The following is a 17993-nucleotide window of genomic DNA, read 5'->3' as shown; positions in this document are numbered from 1 at the left end:
CTCCACACAGGCTCCCCACAGCTGCCCATATGGCTCTCCCCAACCAGGCTCTGGCAGGAGGATGCCTCGGAGCCTAGCCCAGCCCCCAGTGTAGAGTCCTGCAAATCCGCAGATATCAGTGGATATCTGCAGATACACAAACGTGTATCCGATCTGCAAAAAGTATCTAAACAGGGCTCTACATGTATGCAGTGTTTGCAGGATCAGGGCCATAATACATCTACCTGGTTCTTTTAAATAAGGCAGGAAAGTCTGGAATGTGAAAAGAATGAAAAATTCAAATAAGTGTTTAGTTTTCAGTCCATGCAAAGGGCTTGGTAAACCTGCTGCGCCCAAGACTAAATCCTGGTTTCCAATGTGCAAACGAAACCCTGTCCTGCTCTTTGTGCAGGGGAAAGAGGAAAAGGATCCCTTCACAACACTCAAGAGCATAAGGAAAGTCAGCTAGAAAACTAGTCCACACACCACATCCACAAGCAGAAATGATTTTCATATTAGGCAATGTGTCTGGAATGCTTGCTGGTGACAGTAAGTGTTAACTGGGAATATGCTTTACCCTAGCATAGAGAAGCAACAAAGTGTGCTCAACAGCATCTCCCCTTTTGCTTAGCCCTTAGTCTGCATAATTTTTTGGCCAGTCCTCCAAAACAGTATCATTCTTTGTTGAGCTGCAACATCCCTTGTAGAGCGACAGTCATTCAAGTCAAGTGGGAAAACAGAGCAGAAATGTACTGGTATGAGCAATTTCATATAAAACTTACTCTGATTTTAGCATAGTTTAACATTTCCTGAGTTGTTTCATACGTCAGCCATGGAGTATTTATGCAGTAATTCACGACAAAATGGTTATCCTGTTTGATTAAAGAAACAGTTTAAAATTCTTAACTCTAGGCTCCCTTTCAGCTTGGTTGAATGTGTGCAACAAGAGTCGTGCAACATACCTGTATTTTATGCAGATTTTCTTTAGCTTCATCCACAAGATCTAACCAAACTGTTTGACCATAACTCCCAATGGAAGATGAAGCCAATTTCTCTAAAATGGCACTTGCTTTTACTTTGTAAACAAGCTGTTTTAAAAAACAAAGGCAGACACTTTTAAAACTAGTGTCCTACTGCTTTAAAGAGATAATCTCTCTCTCTCTAGTTGAAAGGTCATCACATGGTCAGATCACAATATTATTCTGGAGGAAACTAGGTCCAAATAAGGTGAATGTCCTCATTTAAGAAGTGCCTAACTATCATGGTACTTCTTGGCTTACTAAACTATACATGTTTGCGCAGGAGTGCAGGGTGGGTGATAGAGTTCTCTAGGCTTTTTCCATATGATGTTTTATAAAATTGAGTTAAGTTGTATAAACTCCTATTTATCTTCAGGACCCTGGAAAGATTAAATTCTTTAAAAAAAAAAAAAGCGCCTATGGCTATTTTAACTCATTATTAATACAACTATAAAGTTAACTAATCAAAACATGCTGCTAATCCCATCTATCTTGATCACCCATTAACTCACTCTCTTTCGAAGTAAAAAATTATTTGTTGATAAATTCTAATTTCTCTTGATCAATTTCAGAAAATATGTCCACTAGAAAATTTGGTTAATCATAAACAGTTAGCATTTCATATCTAAGGCGAGTGCTACAGTCCTGCTTCTGCTACCATCCGAGTCAAATGGCAAACTCCAATGAATTGCCATAGAAAAAGCTAGTGCAGTATTGGCCCTAACGTGATTTTTTGTCAACTAAGAACAGTCTGTCTATAAAAGAAATAGTTCAAGTTCAGAATAAGGCCAAGAGAGCTTCCCCCGGGAGATGCTGAGGTCTCTAATAGCTAATAGGAATTGAGGGAGCTCAGCACCCTGCAGGATTGGATCCAGTATCCCAAGGAAGTTCTAATAATAATGCAATGACTCAAACCAATTAGTCTTTTTATTGTTAATCAACATACATTAAGTGCTGCTCTTCAAGCAGCGCTACACCCCTGATGCTTATATGGGTAACCTCCATCAGAAGGCATGCTTTATGAAAAATGGTTCAGAGATATATTAGTTATGTCAGATGAAAATTTACTTCTTTCACACACAACTGCTCATCTTAAATCAGTTTATTTTAAAGCTAATTCACAATTTGAATGTTTTTTATATCCTATTAAGAAATTAACAAAGACAGAAACTCAGTTCATAAATTCAATCTCACAAATTAATCTCTTAATTTATTGCCAAGTATGAGTCATTTACCTCAACATCCAGTCCAAACTGAACAGCAAAATTCTCAGCTTCAGTAAACTTGTGCTTGTGAAGTAAACGACTTAATCTAGGGAGAGAAATTAAATAAAGCGTGATAAGGTATCAAAGTTACATAAAGGGAAAGCAAAATTTCAAAACAGAAAATATACCTGTTTTCCGGCAAGGCTTCTGTTAAACTTCTCAATACTAAAACAGACACCGGGCCTTCAGGGGACCTGAAAGCAATTATGGAATTATGACAGTGTATGAATATAAAATAATTGTACACATGTCCATATAACAGTAATCTAATTAAATGCAAATATATGACTTACTTTTGGTGATTTTCATTAATTCCTTCCAAAAAGTATATTGTATCCTGCAGTAGATAATTATTAGAAACTAAAGTTACAAAAAAAAGAAAAAAAAAAAATCTCAAGCAGTACAAAGCAACTAACAATAATGAAAGAGGTTATTAATTTGGAATGTAAATATTTATTTTCTCTTACCCAATATCTCACCTATTGCTGTCTCACTAATATTTTGTCCAGGATGGTTGCCACCATCTAAAACTTAAGATGGCCCAAACTGAACTCTGTCTTTCTACCCAAAATCCCCCCATTACCTCAGCTCAATTACTGGTGACACTTTCATTCTAACACTCATGCCCTCAACAGTAGTGTCATTTCTGACCTCTCCCTCACCTTCTTCCCCACTTCCAGGCCATATCACCCTGACAGATATGGCAATTTCCTGCAGTATCCTTGGGAGGCATTATTGAATTAAGTTTAAATATTTTTGAGGTCCAATGTATTAAATTAATGATTTGTGTGTTACTTTAGGCCAGGATTTTATGTAACCTCTTTGAGGGAAATGGAATGCAAGGCCTGGATGATCAAAGGAATATACTGAACAATATGCCCAGTGTGAATGGACATTTGGGACAATATGTGTAAAGTGAATTTCCTGGTAAATATCTAGGGGCAAGTGAATGCAAATTGCCCACCAATGGTTATACAAAAACCCAGCCTTTTCAAAATATGCCCCCAGGAGTGGAGCTTTGTCTGTGAGGTTCACCTGTTACATGAGGCCAAGATCAAAGGCCCAAGCAATATAAAGAAAAGATCAAACTATTCATGGTTATTCTGGTTCTGAATCTGAGACTTATTACAATGGGGGAAGAAAAAAACAGTTGTGGGGTTTAAAGGACTAACATCTACCAGAGCCTGAGGTTGGAGTCGGGGATGGGGTGATCTCTGATAAGCTTTTTAGCAAGTGTGTAGTTTCCCTTATTATTTTTTAATGTTTTTTCTCTAATGTTTTCACCTTAAAAATAAACGTACTTGCTTACGTTTGTGTGGTCACTTGTGACTGCTGATAATTATAGCTGTTCATAGCCTCTGGAAAGAATTTGAAGCACAGATGCTGGCCTGTTTAGGCAGTCTGGCTCGCTGGGAATATCTCAGTGTAGGCAGGAACTGTGCAGCCTGGAAAAAACCCGGGCAGGAGGGAGGGACGCATGGCTGTCTACCCAAGAGCCAGGAGTCTAAAGTGGAGGCCCAAAGGGACCATGGAGGGGCATACAGGTGGAGTGGCCCTGAACCGTGACAGTCACTTTTTCCTTCACGTCTTTAAAAGTCAACCTGTCCTCTTCATCTAGAAAGCCAAAATTTCTGTCCTGACCTCCTGCCTTGACTATCATCATCTCCTCTTCTTTGGCTTTTTATATTAGCCTCTATTGTCTCCAAATGCCATGGCCCAAATAATCTTTCTTGCCAAGTGCTTCAAACATATTATACTCCTGAGTCATTTGACCAGTTCCGCACTGTGCTGCACAGGCAATCTAGAACTTATTTAGCATCTTGAAAATGAGGACAGTAATGCACAGCTACCTACACCTCTGTCTTGGTATCCATTCACATTTCCCAATACCCACTCCACTCTACCAGTGACGCAAGCATTGATAACCCTTTGGCTATCTCTCAGCTCCTTCTTCCAAACTGCCCTTTGTGTTTGGAATGTCCCTCCAAAAATCCATTTGTCAAGCTGTCACCTCATCAATTAAATCTTCCATAAAAACCTACCTCAGCAGCGTCACCTAAAAAAAAAAAATTATTTACGCTAAGAAAACAAAACCCCACAAACCATAAATCTAACAGCAAGATTTATTGGCAGCTGCCCATAATATAAAAATATTAAACTAACAAGACATGGGCTCAGCACCACCCTGATCACCGTTTGTATAATTTATCTCTTTCCTCTGTCCTCTGGATTATTTTTTAGGGCATGGGGTTTTTTTGTTTTGTTTAATTTAGATTGTAAGATCATCAGGGGAGGGAATTGTTCTTATATGAATGTATAGTTTTTACCACTTTTGGGGCTCTAATCTAAAAGAAATAACAAACATAGCAACCGCTTTAGAAGTTATACATATTAAAACACTTAAATTTTTAAAGAAATATAAACATACTGTGTTAATTCCACTTTGAACCAGTGAAGAAACATCAGATACTTCCAAAGAATAGAGCAGGTGCATTGCAGGCAGTGAAAAAACCATGAGGTTTCTCATCTATAAAATAAGGGAAAAAACAAAAAGGTAAATGTAGAACTCAAAATTTGGTGCAGCCTGATAAAATAAATTAATCCCCACAGTTATTTGCAGGATTCTTTCTGGAGTGTTTCTACAGAATGAGGTAAAAAATTTATTGAGCACTTTTTGGAGCCCCCCAGAGGACAAACGCCAAAAATTTGAGAAAGTTGAACACTGTTTTAGAAGATGTCATCTATGTTTATTATATTTTTAAAAACAAGCATATCTACTAATCTCACTCCAACATTCTGTTTCAGTTATCTTAACTCCAATGCCTGTTCACATTGGGCAACTAATAGAAAGCAAAATAACGGTTGCTTTTTATACCAGTTTGGTGTTTTTTTAGTGCAAACACTGAGGAAAAAGGCAACTATTGACTACATGCACAATCAGCCATCTCGTATCTTCACGCTTTTCAACTGCTGTGTAATCAAAATAAAACAGAATATAGATAAATAAAGAGATTCGTACCTGTTTGTTAACAGGTACTGTCAAGGTTATTAGTTTAAGGCTGGAAGTCCCTTGCCTATAAAGAAGAAAAAAACCCCGAATCAATCTTATGTTAAATTATGAAGTTTATAAAAAGATACTGAAACAATCTGTAAAATTTAGGTATTCTATGAAAACTGAGATATTGTAGTACTACAATATATGGCCCTATAGTAGCACAATATGTTACCATACATAGGATAGGAGTTCAATTTCCAAGCTTGAAATCATGCATGTGGTGGCAAACTTGGAAGAAAAGTATGGTCTAATGGTAAGAGCTAGAATTCTTGTGTTCTAATCTCTGCTCTGTTACCAATTTCTTTTGTAGGTATAGCCAATTCACCTAAACTCTGTGCCTCAATTTCATAACCTGCAAAATGAGATACCACTTATTTTCCTACTTTGAAGATAACTAGAATTTATATAGCATTTATTATGGATAATGTTATTATCTCATAGTCTTGAGAGCAATACTCCAGTGTTCAGTCCAGCAGATGAGAGTGTTGCCAAAATGATGCTTGCAACTCTAGGGGGAGGGTTCTAAACTGCTTTAATAGTAATAAGGAGAGTCACTCTGCAGGAGGCCTCATTTTTACCCTCTCTGGAAGGAAGTCAAGGATACTTGGGCTGCAGATCCAGTATTGTGCTTTACTGAGCTAGAAAAATGTCAGTGGAACGCTGTGAGAAGCAAAAATGAGATCTGTCATACATCACCAACTGGGGATTACCCCAAGACACACAGGAAGTCAAATGAGGGTTGGACAGTTCCTGCAGTAATAGGCCCTTCATATTCCAAAGATGGTACTATAATTCTTCATTTACCTTACGACTAAAGAAGAATCTGATTCTGTAGTTAGAAGAAATTCTTCAATACGAACTAAAGGCCAATCCCAAATCAAAGTAAGAGAATAAACATCCCACATGCTCAAAATGTTCTAGAAGAAAACAAAAAGTCAGGTATCCACTTCATACTTTCTTGACATAATCAAGACATGTTTTATTAGGTTGAGAGGTCCAAAAAGGAGAACACCAATATATTTACAATACAGTAAATAAGTGTACCAGGTCTTGAAGTATTTCTATCAAAAGAATAAAGCACAGTGCAAGATCAAACTCCTCTATAAGGAAAGGCATATTTCTACATTATAAAAAGGTTTTTTAAAATCATTAGTTAAAAAAATCATTGTAAAACAATTTCAGACAGATCAGTGAAATTATACTTACTTCCTTATCCAGGACAAACAACAAGTTGTCTATGACCTGAAATTGCACTGCATCTAGGAAAGAAAATATATATTTGTCTGGGAATAACATATTTGAATTGCAAATATTCTGTAGAAATACCCATTTACAAAGCAGTTTCTTTAGAGTTTTTAAATGGATCTTACAGAGTCAGTCATCCTAGTAGCTCAGTAGGCCCCAATCCTAAAAATGCTTAAGTTTTTATCTGCTGAACTGCTTTGTTTGATTCAAACCAGAGCGCTCAGCACATTTTAGGAGTAAGCCCAGGAGGAAGAACAATAACATTACTAAATAATGCTCCCATTCACTCCTCAGCTAGAGACAAATATTTGAAAGCAGATTAACAGGAAAAGTTTATTCAACCCTGTAAAAAATGGAAATCCAGCTGTAGGTCATACATCTTGTAATACTTCACTGCAGAAAAATCTGTTTCAAAAAGTTAACTTTGAAGCATAGATTTAGGCTTGCAGTATATACTCAACCAAATGAAATCTCCTTTTGCAATACTATATGTATTATTAAAACAGTAAACTAACAATTACAAAAAGTAGCTCAAGATATTTTCAGTTATATTCCTGTCTATTTATATAAATAGACTTCTTATTTTACAGGCAAATTTTTTAACTTTTACCTTTAATCATACTTGAATCAGCAAAACTTTGAACAGACACCAGGTTTTTACTAGGATCCACCTCCCATTTGGAGAGCACACAGTCACCTTTACCCTGTTTTTAAAAAAACAAAACAAAATGTGGTTGTATATTAGAAATTCTGGTAGTTGTCAAGTTTGTCTCATTCATTGAAGTTTAATAGAAAAAGGTTTCTAGGAAGTTGCAAGTCATGCTAAGTATCCTACACAGTCTCTTAATAGTTAAGATAAACACATTTCAAAAATCAAAGTAGCTTTTTTCCTTTCCTATTTTCAGGAACTGACTATATCACAATATTTAAATCAATCATTCTTGCCCACTAAAATAGATTTTTGTGGCTCTTCCAAAAGCACGGAACATTTACAAACAGACAATTTGCATCCAACTAGGACATGGTGCCTGATCCAAAGCCCATCAATGGAAAGTCCTGCAATGAAGTTAATGGGTTTTGGATCAAGTAGTATGTATCTGTCGGACTACATTGAGCCCTAGTCCAGAAAAGAGCTTCAGTATGTCCATAATTTTCATTCCCTTAAAATCAATGGGACTATGCACGTGCTCAAGTACTTTGGCAGACTGGGGCTTTATATTGTACTTTGGCAAGTCTCTGTTGAATGTGGGCCTGATAAAAAGACTCTCATTGACTTCAGTTGACATTAGATCATAGAATATCAGGGTTGGAAGGGACTTCAGGAGGTCATCTAGTCCAATCCCCTGCTCAAAGCAGGACCCGTCCCCAACTAAATTATCCCAGCCAGGGCTTTGTCAAGTCTGACCTTGAAAACCTCTAAGGAAGGAGATTCCACCACCTCCCCAGGTAACCCATTCCAGTGCTGCATCACCCTCCTTGTGAAAAAGTTTTTCCTAACATCCAACCTAAACCTCCCCCACTGCAACTTGAGACCATTACTCCTTGTTCTGTCATCTGCTACCACTGAGAACAGTCTAGATCCATCCTCTTAGGAACCCCCTTTCAGGTAGTTGAAAGCAGCTATCAAATTCCCCCTTATTCTTCTCTTCTGCAGACTAAACCATCCCAGTTCCCTCAGCCTCTCCTCATAAATCATGTGCTCCATGATTGGGCCCTCTGAGAACAAGGATTAAGTGAGAAATACAAGAGTGCATGCAGATGAACTAAACTCCTGCAATGTAGTATTGTCACTAATAAAGCTCCACACATTTACCATTAACCGTCATAGCACTATGCCCAGTTTTGAAATGACAAATTGTCCCTTTAAAACTAAAATCTTGACATTGTCTTTTAATCCATCAAAAGATTACTGATATTGCAGACTATCATTATATTAACAGACATCTGAATGCATCAGATAATTTTAATCATTTTGTCTCCATAACATTTTTTTCAATAAAATATCAGTATGTACATTTACCCCAATTATCAGCAGGATGTTGTTCATCGAGTAACCAATCACAAAATTCAGACAACCAAGGGTGTGATAATCCTTTGTAGAAATATAAGCAGTCTTGATCATTCCTTGTAACTGGAAAAATGAAAACACACAGTTATTTATGGAATAATAAATAAAAGTTTGTTAAAACTTAAACGCTGACTTTAGGATGTAAAGAAAACTTCGGTTTACCCATTTATCAGTTAGCTTTACAGCAATTAAAAAATTTTCAAACAAAGTGTTTGATAAACTATACAAATCAAAGTTTTGTTAAATTGGAGATTTGTAACAGATGCACCAATTGGTACACTAGCAGATACTGCTATTTACCTTCTTTGCTGTAATCATGTCCATCTTGTCAATTGCTACATAAAAATTAAAAAAAAAAAAAAAAGTAAAAAACAAAAAATGTGGTTTCATAGTTTCATATTGGATAGCTATAATGCCAACCTGACAGCTCTGTACAGCACTAACAACGCTATAATCAAAGTTCACATGCGTTTCTATTGGTCATACTATGGCGTTATAGAAAATTAACTTTTTGAAAGCCCAGGGTGGTCCTGTGCTCTTGGTGACCTCATTAAAGTAATTTCTAATATTGTTCAATATAACTAACACAGTAATACTATGACTTGGAATTCTATTCCCGTAACAAGCAATACTCTCAATAAGAAACAGAATTAGTGAAGGGAATGTAAACTATAAGTAATTTGCAGTGGGGGTTGGGTGGGAGAAATAAAAATAGTATACAAAACTAGTGGGAGGAGAGGGGGTTTAAGACTAAACTAAAATCTTGCATCATTCACAATTAGTTCACACTGTCTTAAAAACAAAAGCCCTACGAATGATTAAGACCCTTTCCTGGAAGTTGCTGAACATTCTCAGCTCCCTCTGAAGCCAATGGGAGTTGAGGTCACTCAGCACTTCACAGGACTGGACTCTGAGCCACTATAGAAAGCAGCACGCAAAAGTATTTTAGTTATTATAGGTTAATACACAGCAATCTGGAATTTAATTTTAAACATGAGTTGTATCATCATACCTTCCTGAATTTTTGCAAGTGGGAGGCACATAATGCAAAAGAATCCATTGCTTGTGAGAATGAATATGTGATAGATGCCTATAAAAATAAACACAAATACAACAAACTTAAGTTTCTAAAGTCTAAAAATTATTTAAACCAAACTTTTCACCAGATTAGAATAATTTTAAATTAGGTCAAATTAGTTACTTTAACAAATAAAATGTAAGAACATTACCAAGCACAGAATGAGATATATATATTTTTTAAATCTATGTGGGACCAAAATTAAGAACAACATACATAACACAGCCTCAGATTACCCCATGCAACTCTAACAGCAGCTGAATGACATAATTCATAGAACTTTGCTGATACTAGTGATGCTGTTAAGTATTATTGTAACTGCACAAAAATCCCCTTCTCACTAATGTCACTAAGTACATATACACCACTAAAGGCCAAATCCTGAGATTCTGAAGTCAATAGGCGTTCATATATATAAAAATAAAGTTCTCAGAACTCGTTCTAAATCAACCAAAAAGATGCTACTAACTAAAAATAAACTAACAACATAAATTTAAAATCTCACATTAGTGTCCTAAGAGAATAGATCCTAAATTCATCCCCTAAATTCCCACCAGTCAATGCTGTCACACCAGCAAAGGAAAGGATATCTGAAGTTACAGGCTCTCCAATGAAAATGTAACACCCCAGACATTCATATCTAAGTACTATTTGAAAACATGCCTCAGCAAAGACAGGTAGTGCATAAAGAAAGAAACAAGAAACAATCAGAACCAGGTTAGTTTCAGAGGGAACATATGCCAAATAGAGAAAAAATAAATATTGATGTCAAACTTCTAAATAACAAAAAAAGAACTCAAGTACTTCACTTAGAAGCCAGTACTTGTAAAAAGACATGCATCAGAAAAAAATTGTTTAAAGCATCCACCGGCCATTATAAAATTTTAGTCACTAACTACCTTAAACAGATCTGTCAAAAAACATTTGTTTTTCCAAAACATCAATAAGCAGTTCAATATATAAATTAGTACCACAAAAATGTAGTTACAAACAATGCAATTTGGCTTCTTTGGTTAGATTAACAGAAGTGAAACAAATTACTATTAAAGACTCCATGTACTTACAATGTATAAGGGTGAAATCCTGCACCACTAAAGTTAATGGGAGTTTTGATACTGACTTCGTAGAAGTCACGATTTCACCACAAGAATAACCAGATGCTCAGGATGTGCCTGATGCAATGTCAATTAAGTCAATAGGAGTCTTTTCACTGATTTCAGTGGGCTTTGGATCAGGCCCTATTGCCTGTGCCACCTGTCAAGTGGGGCATAATAATTAATTAAAACAATATATAGGAAACCTGAGCAGCTTCCCTGGTACAGTAGCTGTGGAAAATGAAAAGTTCTGAAGTACAGTCATTCCAAATAACATACTTATCTCCCATTATTTTATAAATAAAAAACAAAATGAAAAATCTGAAATTAAATGTAACCAAAACACTTTAGTAAGTGATTGTGGTCTGGATTCTGCAAAAACTCATCCATGTGCTTAACTGTACGCATTCAAGAAGTTCCACTGAAGTAAATGGAAATGCTCACATGTGTACAGTTAAGTACATGTATGTTTACAGGATCTGGGCTTAAAGGAGCAATGAGACAGTCTGTTAAACAATATCCTGAATGCATGTGAATATCCACTTTTAAATATTAACACACACCAAGAAGAGATGTACAGAAAAATATAACATACATAAATGGTTACTAAGGAGAACATTTCTCCTTGTTTTCCTGAAGTTGTCAGTCATGAGCTCAGTCAAGAGTTCAACCCTGGAAGTACGGAGCACTCTGGCCCTGATCCACCACAGTACATAAGCATGTGCTTAACTTTAAGAATGCAGTTCAATGGGACTCCTCCTATACTTAAAGTTAGGCATGTGCTGTTGTGCTCTGTCAGATCAGGGCCAGAGTGCTCCACACTTGCAGGATTGAGCCCTAAGGGGTCCAGTCCAGCTATCACAGCACGTACATTTTTATTACAGATAAATTACTCATGGTTAAGATCACATCCAGCTTATTTTTTCTTCTGAGAGTTAAAACCAGGCTATTTTTAGGAAGAATTATAAGAAAAAACTTACCTCCATCTGCATTATCTTTTTCTATAATAAGATTTAGATAAGTCTTTTCATTTTCAGATTTCTGAACCAAAACCTAAAATAAAAGTCAACATAAAGACAAATTTTATTCCATCTTGGATTAAAATTATGTGCTTATTAGGAAATAATACATATTAATTTAAACCTGTACTTTTTTCCCCTACAGAAATTCTGCATTAATGTGCAATTTTGAATAATAAGGAATTGGTAACAGAAAAAATTACTTTAGGGATCAATCCTGCACACTCTTGGAGAAATAGTCCTTATCCTCATACAAAATGGGGCTGTTTTGTTTTTTGTATTTAAATAAAGTTCACTAGATCTGTTACGCACAGGACATTTACGCGCGGGGGGGCGCAATTCCTTATAACCTAACATGCATAGTCAGCCAAAGCAAGAGTCACCTTCAAGATACTCAGTTTATTAATATTTTGATATTTGACACACACAAAAAAGCATGCAAGAAATTGAGAATGGAACAAAAAAGTAAGTTCCGTACATTAGTTAGCAAAGTTTGCTTTGATGGTACATGAATAAGATGTAGGTTACCACTTCTCTCACCGACCACAAGAAACTGTCCTTTTTGACACAAACCAACCACATCCACTTCAGTGTCTGAAAATTCCAAACCAAAATTTCAAATATTAGGTTGTCATAGATAATGCAGTTCAAGCATGAATAAGTTAGTAGTGCAGCATCTCAAATTCTTTCAAATATTTATTTTGATTTATAGAAGTCCTAAGAAAGGAGCATTCTTCCACATGCTCTAAGTCAGGGGTTCTCACAACAAATTTTTTGGTGGCCTCAGAATGTGGCCACCAACTCTTGCTGGTGGCTGCACTGACACTTTTCTACTAAAATACTTAATTAACTTCAGGAAAAACAAATAAATATGCATGTATACACATTGCAATTTATTTATGTAGGTTTTTTTTTTGCAGACTCAATAAAAATAATGCTGTGAAAAGTGATATTTGTACGTTTAATATCACTTTTCACAGCAAGTCCTGGCAAGTTAAGACCTGGATGAAGGGGCGGGAGGGAGAAGCAGCAGAGGCCAGGCTGAGCACAAACCTCCCAAAATCAGGCTTGAGACTAATATAATGATTCTAAAAATTGTCCACAATTCATTTTGTGTGAAGAGCTGGTAAATCACTGTTCTAATATCAACAGGGTTTTGTATTCTATGATATAAATGGTTTTGTTTAACTTTTGTGGTAATATAAATCTTTTCAATCTAAAAGCAATATTAGTTGGTCATGTTTTTTTCTCACATATTACATACTTTCAAGGTAATAAAAATAGCAGATATAGTTTGTCTCCATGGTTATATAGATTTGATCTCCCCCAATTCTCACTCAAGATGCAAATTGGGGAGTCTTTGGATCATATCTGTAGTTTCACTTTTTGTTCCCAATCTGGCAAATACACACACATCTTCATTCATGTGAGTAGTCCCACAGAAGCCATTAGGATTCGTCACATATTTAATATTAAGCTCACCCATAAACGTTTCCAGAATTGAGACTTCAGACCTCAATCCTGCAAAGAGCTTCACATAGGTGGACCTCTATACTCTGATAGATCCCCGATAAAGTTAATAGGAGCCTTGTTAATGACCTCTAGGGGCAACAGAGGTGCCATATTGTTTATACAAATGTTCTATTATAATGGGTTTTTTTAAAATCTAGGATATATTGATGAAGGGTACTTCCTGTATTTTCAGTTAGAAAATAATTAAAATAATAAAGCTGTTTTTAATTAACTGAATCCATAGGCAATTTTCACTTGCAGTTAGTTTAATTCCAAAACAATAAACTCACCAAATTGAATGTGCATCTGAAAAGACTGGCAAATACTATCAAGAAGTGACACTGATCCGTCAGCCACAATAATACAGCCATCACTTGAGTTGCATGCATATAGTTTTGGATTAAACAAGACCTTAGAAATAAAAAGAAGAGCTATGAAATATAAGCAACTAAAAGTACCTTTAAAAATACAGATAAGAGTAATGCTTTTCAACAATTAAAATAAGACAATATATAATAATCTACTAGTCTAAAACAGTTTTTTTACATAGTTCCAATAAATTCCAGCATAATAAGCTCTGATCCTGATAAATTCTACCTTTTCAGAGGAAGTTATTTTAACTAGCGTATCCTCTTGGTACAAGGCAGTTCCACATTCTTGTCTCGAACCTATGTTCAGTCGTCCACTTCCTGTGTCATCATTTGTCAGAAGTTCAATATCATTCCACATATTGAAGAACTTCTTTACCTCTGATAAATAGATAGAAATCATAGTAGCAAAAGCTAAATGGCATTAAAGCAAAGTGACATTTAAACAACTGGTATTATCACATAGAACCAACTTTGTCATGATACTATGATTCTATATTTAAAGAGGATTGTATAATAAGCTGTGTGTATCCAAGGTTAAGGGACTCTGTGATGGGGTAATCACACCACACAAGGCCTGAGTAAGAAAGAAAGGGTCCATCAACCATGTGACAGGCTGCACCTGGAGGAGAGTCAGGACTGATAATGTCTAACTGATGATGAAGCCCAGCTGAGCAGACTGGCCTAGTATATAACCAGGAAACGGCCCCCAAGAAGGGTTTATAGGAAGGAACTCTATGGTCACTCCCTGAAGGGGAGGTGAATTGGCAAGAGTCCAGGAAGAGGTCTGGGGGAGAAAGCCCTGGGATCCTGCCATTGACTGTAGATTCTGGCAAGAACAAGAGACATGGTAAAGTAGTCATAGGGAGCTGAGGAAGCTCCAGTGGCAACCCAGGGGTAGGTCAGAAGAAGAAGGGAAAATGGGGAAAGAGCCCAGGGAAACAGAAACTTGGTCTGGGATTGCTTGGACCATAGTTAGTGGACATAGGGTCCCTCAGCTGGAACCTAGAGTAGTAGGTGAGTCTAGGTTCCCTTATTAGCCACTGGGGAAATAGCATAGCCTGGGCAGAAGAATGGAAGGCTGCCTGAGACAGATCATCCAGTGGGACTTGACACTCTGAGAAGGGGAAAACTACAGTGACCTGGCCAGAGGGTCAAACCACGAAGAGGGAGCCCCCTGAGTTTCAAAGAAGGACCAGTTGAGTCCAGGGTACAGAGATGTCATGAGCAACCAAAGGAAGGGATGTTAGACTGGCTGAGAGCTAATCCCCAGATCTTCCCACATTGAGGTGCCCCAGTGGTGAGTAGTAAACCCTGTGACAGATATTGTTTTAAATTATTTTAAGTTCAGGTTAACAATCTGTTTAGTTCCAAGTATAACACTTTCCCCAAAAATTTTCTCACCAATTTTGCCAACAGGCTCAATATTTCTAGGTGAGTATAGGAGCCACAGTTACACAGCTCTGCATCAGTTTGTCCTGGGATAGTGGCATGAGATTGCATGAAAATTCCACCATGGCCTGTTACAGCTTGGTCCAGTCCCACTCTCTCTAAAAGGATACTTGTCTGCTATGATGGGATCCAACAGCTGAATCTTACATGCTCCTAAAGGCCCTGGGTATAGATGGTGATTCCTGCTCCAGATTTTGGGTCAGAGGTGCACTTCCCCCCCTGTGGATCCTGTTTCATACCCCTTCTGATAATGGGACTCCAGTCTGGCTACCTAGAACCAGTGCTTCGGCCTTCCTGAGCCTCCAGTAGTTTAGTCATTTTCCCTACAGGGTCCTTCTGGTTGCATGAGCTCTGATTTACCTAAGTTACATTCTTTGGGGGCAACATGGCAGTAATGCAAGAACATATAGGCTTAACCAAGGAATTTCTTAAACACCCACACACTCTACTCTTGAAAAGCTTAAGAGTTACAGATCTATGAAAGATAAACTTCTGAACATAATCCTCTTCAGTCTGATCTTGCCCCTTCTGTGAGTTCCTGGTATTAGCCCAACTCTTAAAGGATAGAGTCCCTGCTATCTCCACTTCCTCTTGCTGAGTCTTCTGTTCCTCATGGTGAGTGGCTTCCTTTGCTGTAGAAGGACACTTTATAAGACTGCAGCTGTCCCAGGCAGATGTGTAGCTGAAAGGGAATGCCAGTCCCCCAACCCTACCCTTGCCACACCCCCCCCCCCCAGCAGGTTTCTGTAAAGGAAGTCCTTGTGACAGATATGACAATATCCTAGACAAACCTTATTGACTTAAGTTAACCTTACTGAATTAAGTATTTTAGGAATTTTTTGTATTAAAAAGGCAAGTGTTTATGTACTGTTTAGGTGTTGGAATTATTAATATTTGAAATGATATGGGAAATTATCAAACACCAATTTAATCAAATTCTTTTATTAAATCAAAAGGCCAAATGATACATTATACAGTTGCTCTGAACATGCCCCCAAAGCCCAAACAATAAGTAATTTACTATCTCTGAACACTAACAAAACATAAGCATTTAATCAAGATACTTACAAACAGGCTAAATCCAGGGGTGCTTAGACCCACCTTGCTTCCAACATAGTCAGATGGGTATTGGCAATGAACCCTTTAAGAGCTGACTTCTTAAATACCCTTTAACAAACACGTAATGTCATTACCAATTCACCCTTATTTCCAGTCTTAATTCAGATAAGATTTACAACATTCTTTCTTCCCAAGGCCTTTCCTCCTTATCTCTTCCCCTCCTTCCTGCTGTCCAACAGCTTTTGTTTTTGTTCAACCTGTCACATAGGAGAACACTGGTATGTGGGGTGGGAAGGTCCATGTTGGCTCATTTTAAGATAATTTTTTTTTTTAATTTAAAACCCATCTGCAGTCACCCCTATGGGTCAGAGGCCTTCTTTTTAGAAACTATCCCTTATTTCATTAGTTTAGTCTTTGAACCAGACATCCTCCCTACTTTATTCCTTCTGGCCTTATCACTTATTATTTTCAAGGCTTTCCTTCTGCTTGCTAGTCAGGGCCTTTCCTCAAAACATATATTTTCCTAACTAGACTTAAGCTAACTTTTTAATTTAATTTTACACTTGTATACCATCCCTCATGTAGGATATTTCTATGGGGAAGAGAGACCACAGATCTCCAGGAACTAAGAGCAATGGATCATGATTGGGCAAACTCATTCAGGTTGTAACACCACCACCACTACGTGGAGAGATGCTTGCATATACTAGTCAAACTAGATGCTCTAGGGACCAACAGACAAAAAGAATTTTTGGTTATACAGCCTGAGTTAAAACTGATTCAGGATCTTCTTTTTGATCCGGCAAACAGACAGGACCTCTGGTCCAAGTGGGGCCCAATCCTTAGGGAAGGTTTGGAAGGTCTTTGCCCCACAGAGTCTCTACTAGACTTGTTCTGAGTAGAAGTTGTGATTAAACTTGTGACCACAAGAAAAAACCTATATTGGGTTTTAAGGACTAATTACGAACCAGAGCCCCTGCTGGAGTGAGGGGTGATCTCTGGTAAGCTTGTTGTGTGTGTCAGTTTTTATTGGCTTTTAATGTTTTCTGTAATGCTTTTATGTTAAGAATAAGAGTGCTTGCTAAGAAAACTATATAGCAAATTATAACTTGACAATTACATTGTCTGCCGTCTCTGAGGAGAGAAGCAAAAAAGGCCTGCTTAGGCAGTCTGTCTTTTGGGGAATAATACAGGGAACTGTTTAGCCTGGAAATACCTGCCTCTCTCCCCCTTCTGAGCAAGGTATCTACCCAAGACAGGTGATGGTTGAGAAGGCTGGAGTCAAGAGTATATGCCCTTGCTGGACTATAGAAGAGGATTACAGGTGAAGTTGCCCTGAAACCTACTCTGATTGGCTGCTCTTCCCCAGGTGGCAAGGTGCGGGGGAAAGCAGCCAAACAACAACTTCTCCAGGAGGCAGACTGTGTTATCCTGTTGACTTAATGATCAGTTTAGCTGCCAAAACCATAAAGCGTACAACCCTGGTGCTTCAGAGCATAAACCACATCCACAGTCAGTATGCTCTGAGCTTGTGGCAGCATCATAGATCACATTCTCCAACACCTTCAGCACTCTAAGGCTCTCTTCAGAGATCAAATCTGAAATACACTTCACCCCCTATCCCCACATTGAGCCAACTGATGAATAGTTGGCTTGGTAATACCTTGGATGTTAGCCTGAAGCACTTTTTGATGGTGCTTCGTGCTACCACCCTTTCTCTAACCCTTTACCACCCTTACCGTGCCCAGACAGGGTGACTGAAATCACACACAAGCAGCGC

General features: G+C 37.6%; 1 protein-coding gene across 1 annotated transcript in view; it reads right to left on the bottom strand.

Annotated features, from left to right (window-relative positions):
* Positions 1–17993, bottom strand: part of KNTC1 (kinetochore associated 1) — a 79582-nt gene that overhangs the window by 60793 nt on the left and 796 nt on the right. The window contains exons 2-18 of the mRNA XM_077835278.1: positions 13932–14083; positions 13625–13745; positions 12301–12416; positions 11784–11856; positions 9644–9721; positions 8932–8966; positions 8584–8694; positions 7174–7267; positions 6525–6577; positions 6123–6235; positions 5283–5337; positions 4692–4790; positions 2557–2600; positions 2392–2457; positions 2234–2309; positions 942–1067; positions 762–851 (exon numbers count right to left, since the gene is read on the bottom strand). Coding sequence (XP_077691404.1) covers positions 762–851; positions 942–1067; positions 2234–2309; positions 2392–2457; positions 2557–2600; positions 4692–4790; positions 5283–5337; positions 6123–6235; positions 6525–6577; positions 7174–7267; positions 8584–8694; positions 8932–8966; positions 9644–9721; positions 11784–11856; positions 12301–12416; positions 13625–13745; positions 13932–14063 — 1482 coding nt within the window. The 5' untranslated portion in view covers positions 14064–14083. The remainder of the gene's footprint in view (positions 1–761; positions 852–941; positions 1068–2233; positions 2310–2391; positions 2458–2556; positions 2601–4691; positions 4791–5282; positions 5338–6122; positions 6236–6524; positions 6578–7173; positions 7268–8583; positions 8695–8931; positions 8967–9643; positions 9722–11783; positions 11857–12300; positions 12417–13624; positions 13746–13931; positions 14084–17993) is intronic.

Source organism: Eretmochelys imbricata, chromosome 15 (assembly GCF_965152235.1).
Source record: "Eretmochelys imbricata isolate rEreImb1 chromosome 15, rEreImb1.hap1, whole genome shotgun sequence".
Classification (NCBI taxonomy): domain Eukaryota; kingdom Metazoa; phylum Chordata; order Testudines; family Cheloniidae; genus Eretmochelys; species Eretmochelys imbricata.
This window is presented reverse-complemented; position numbering and strand designations above follow the sequence as displayed.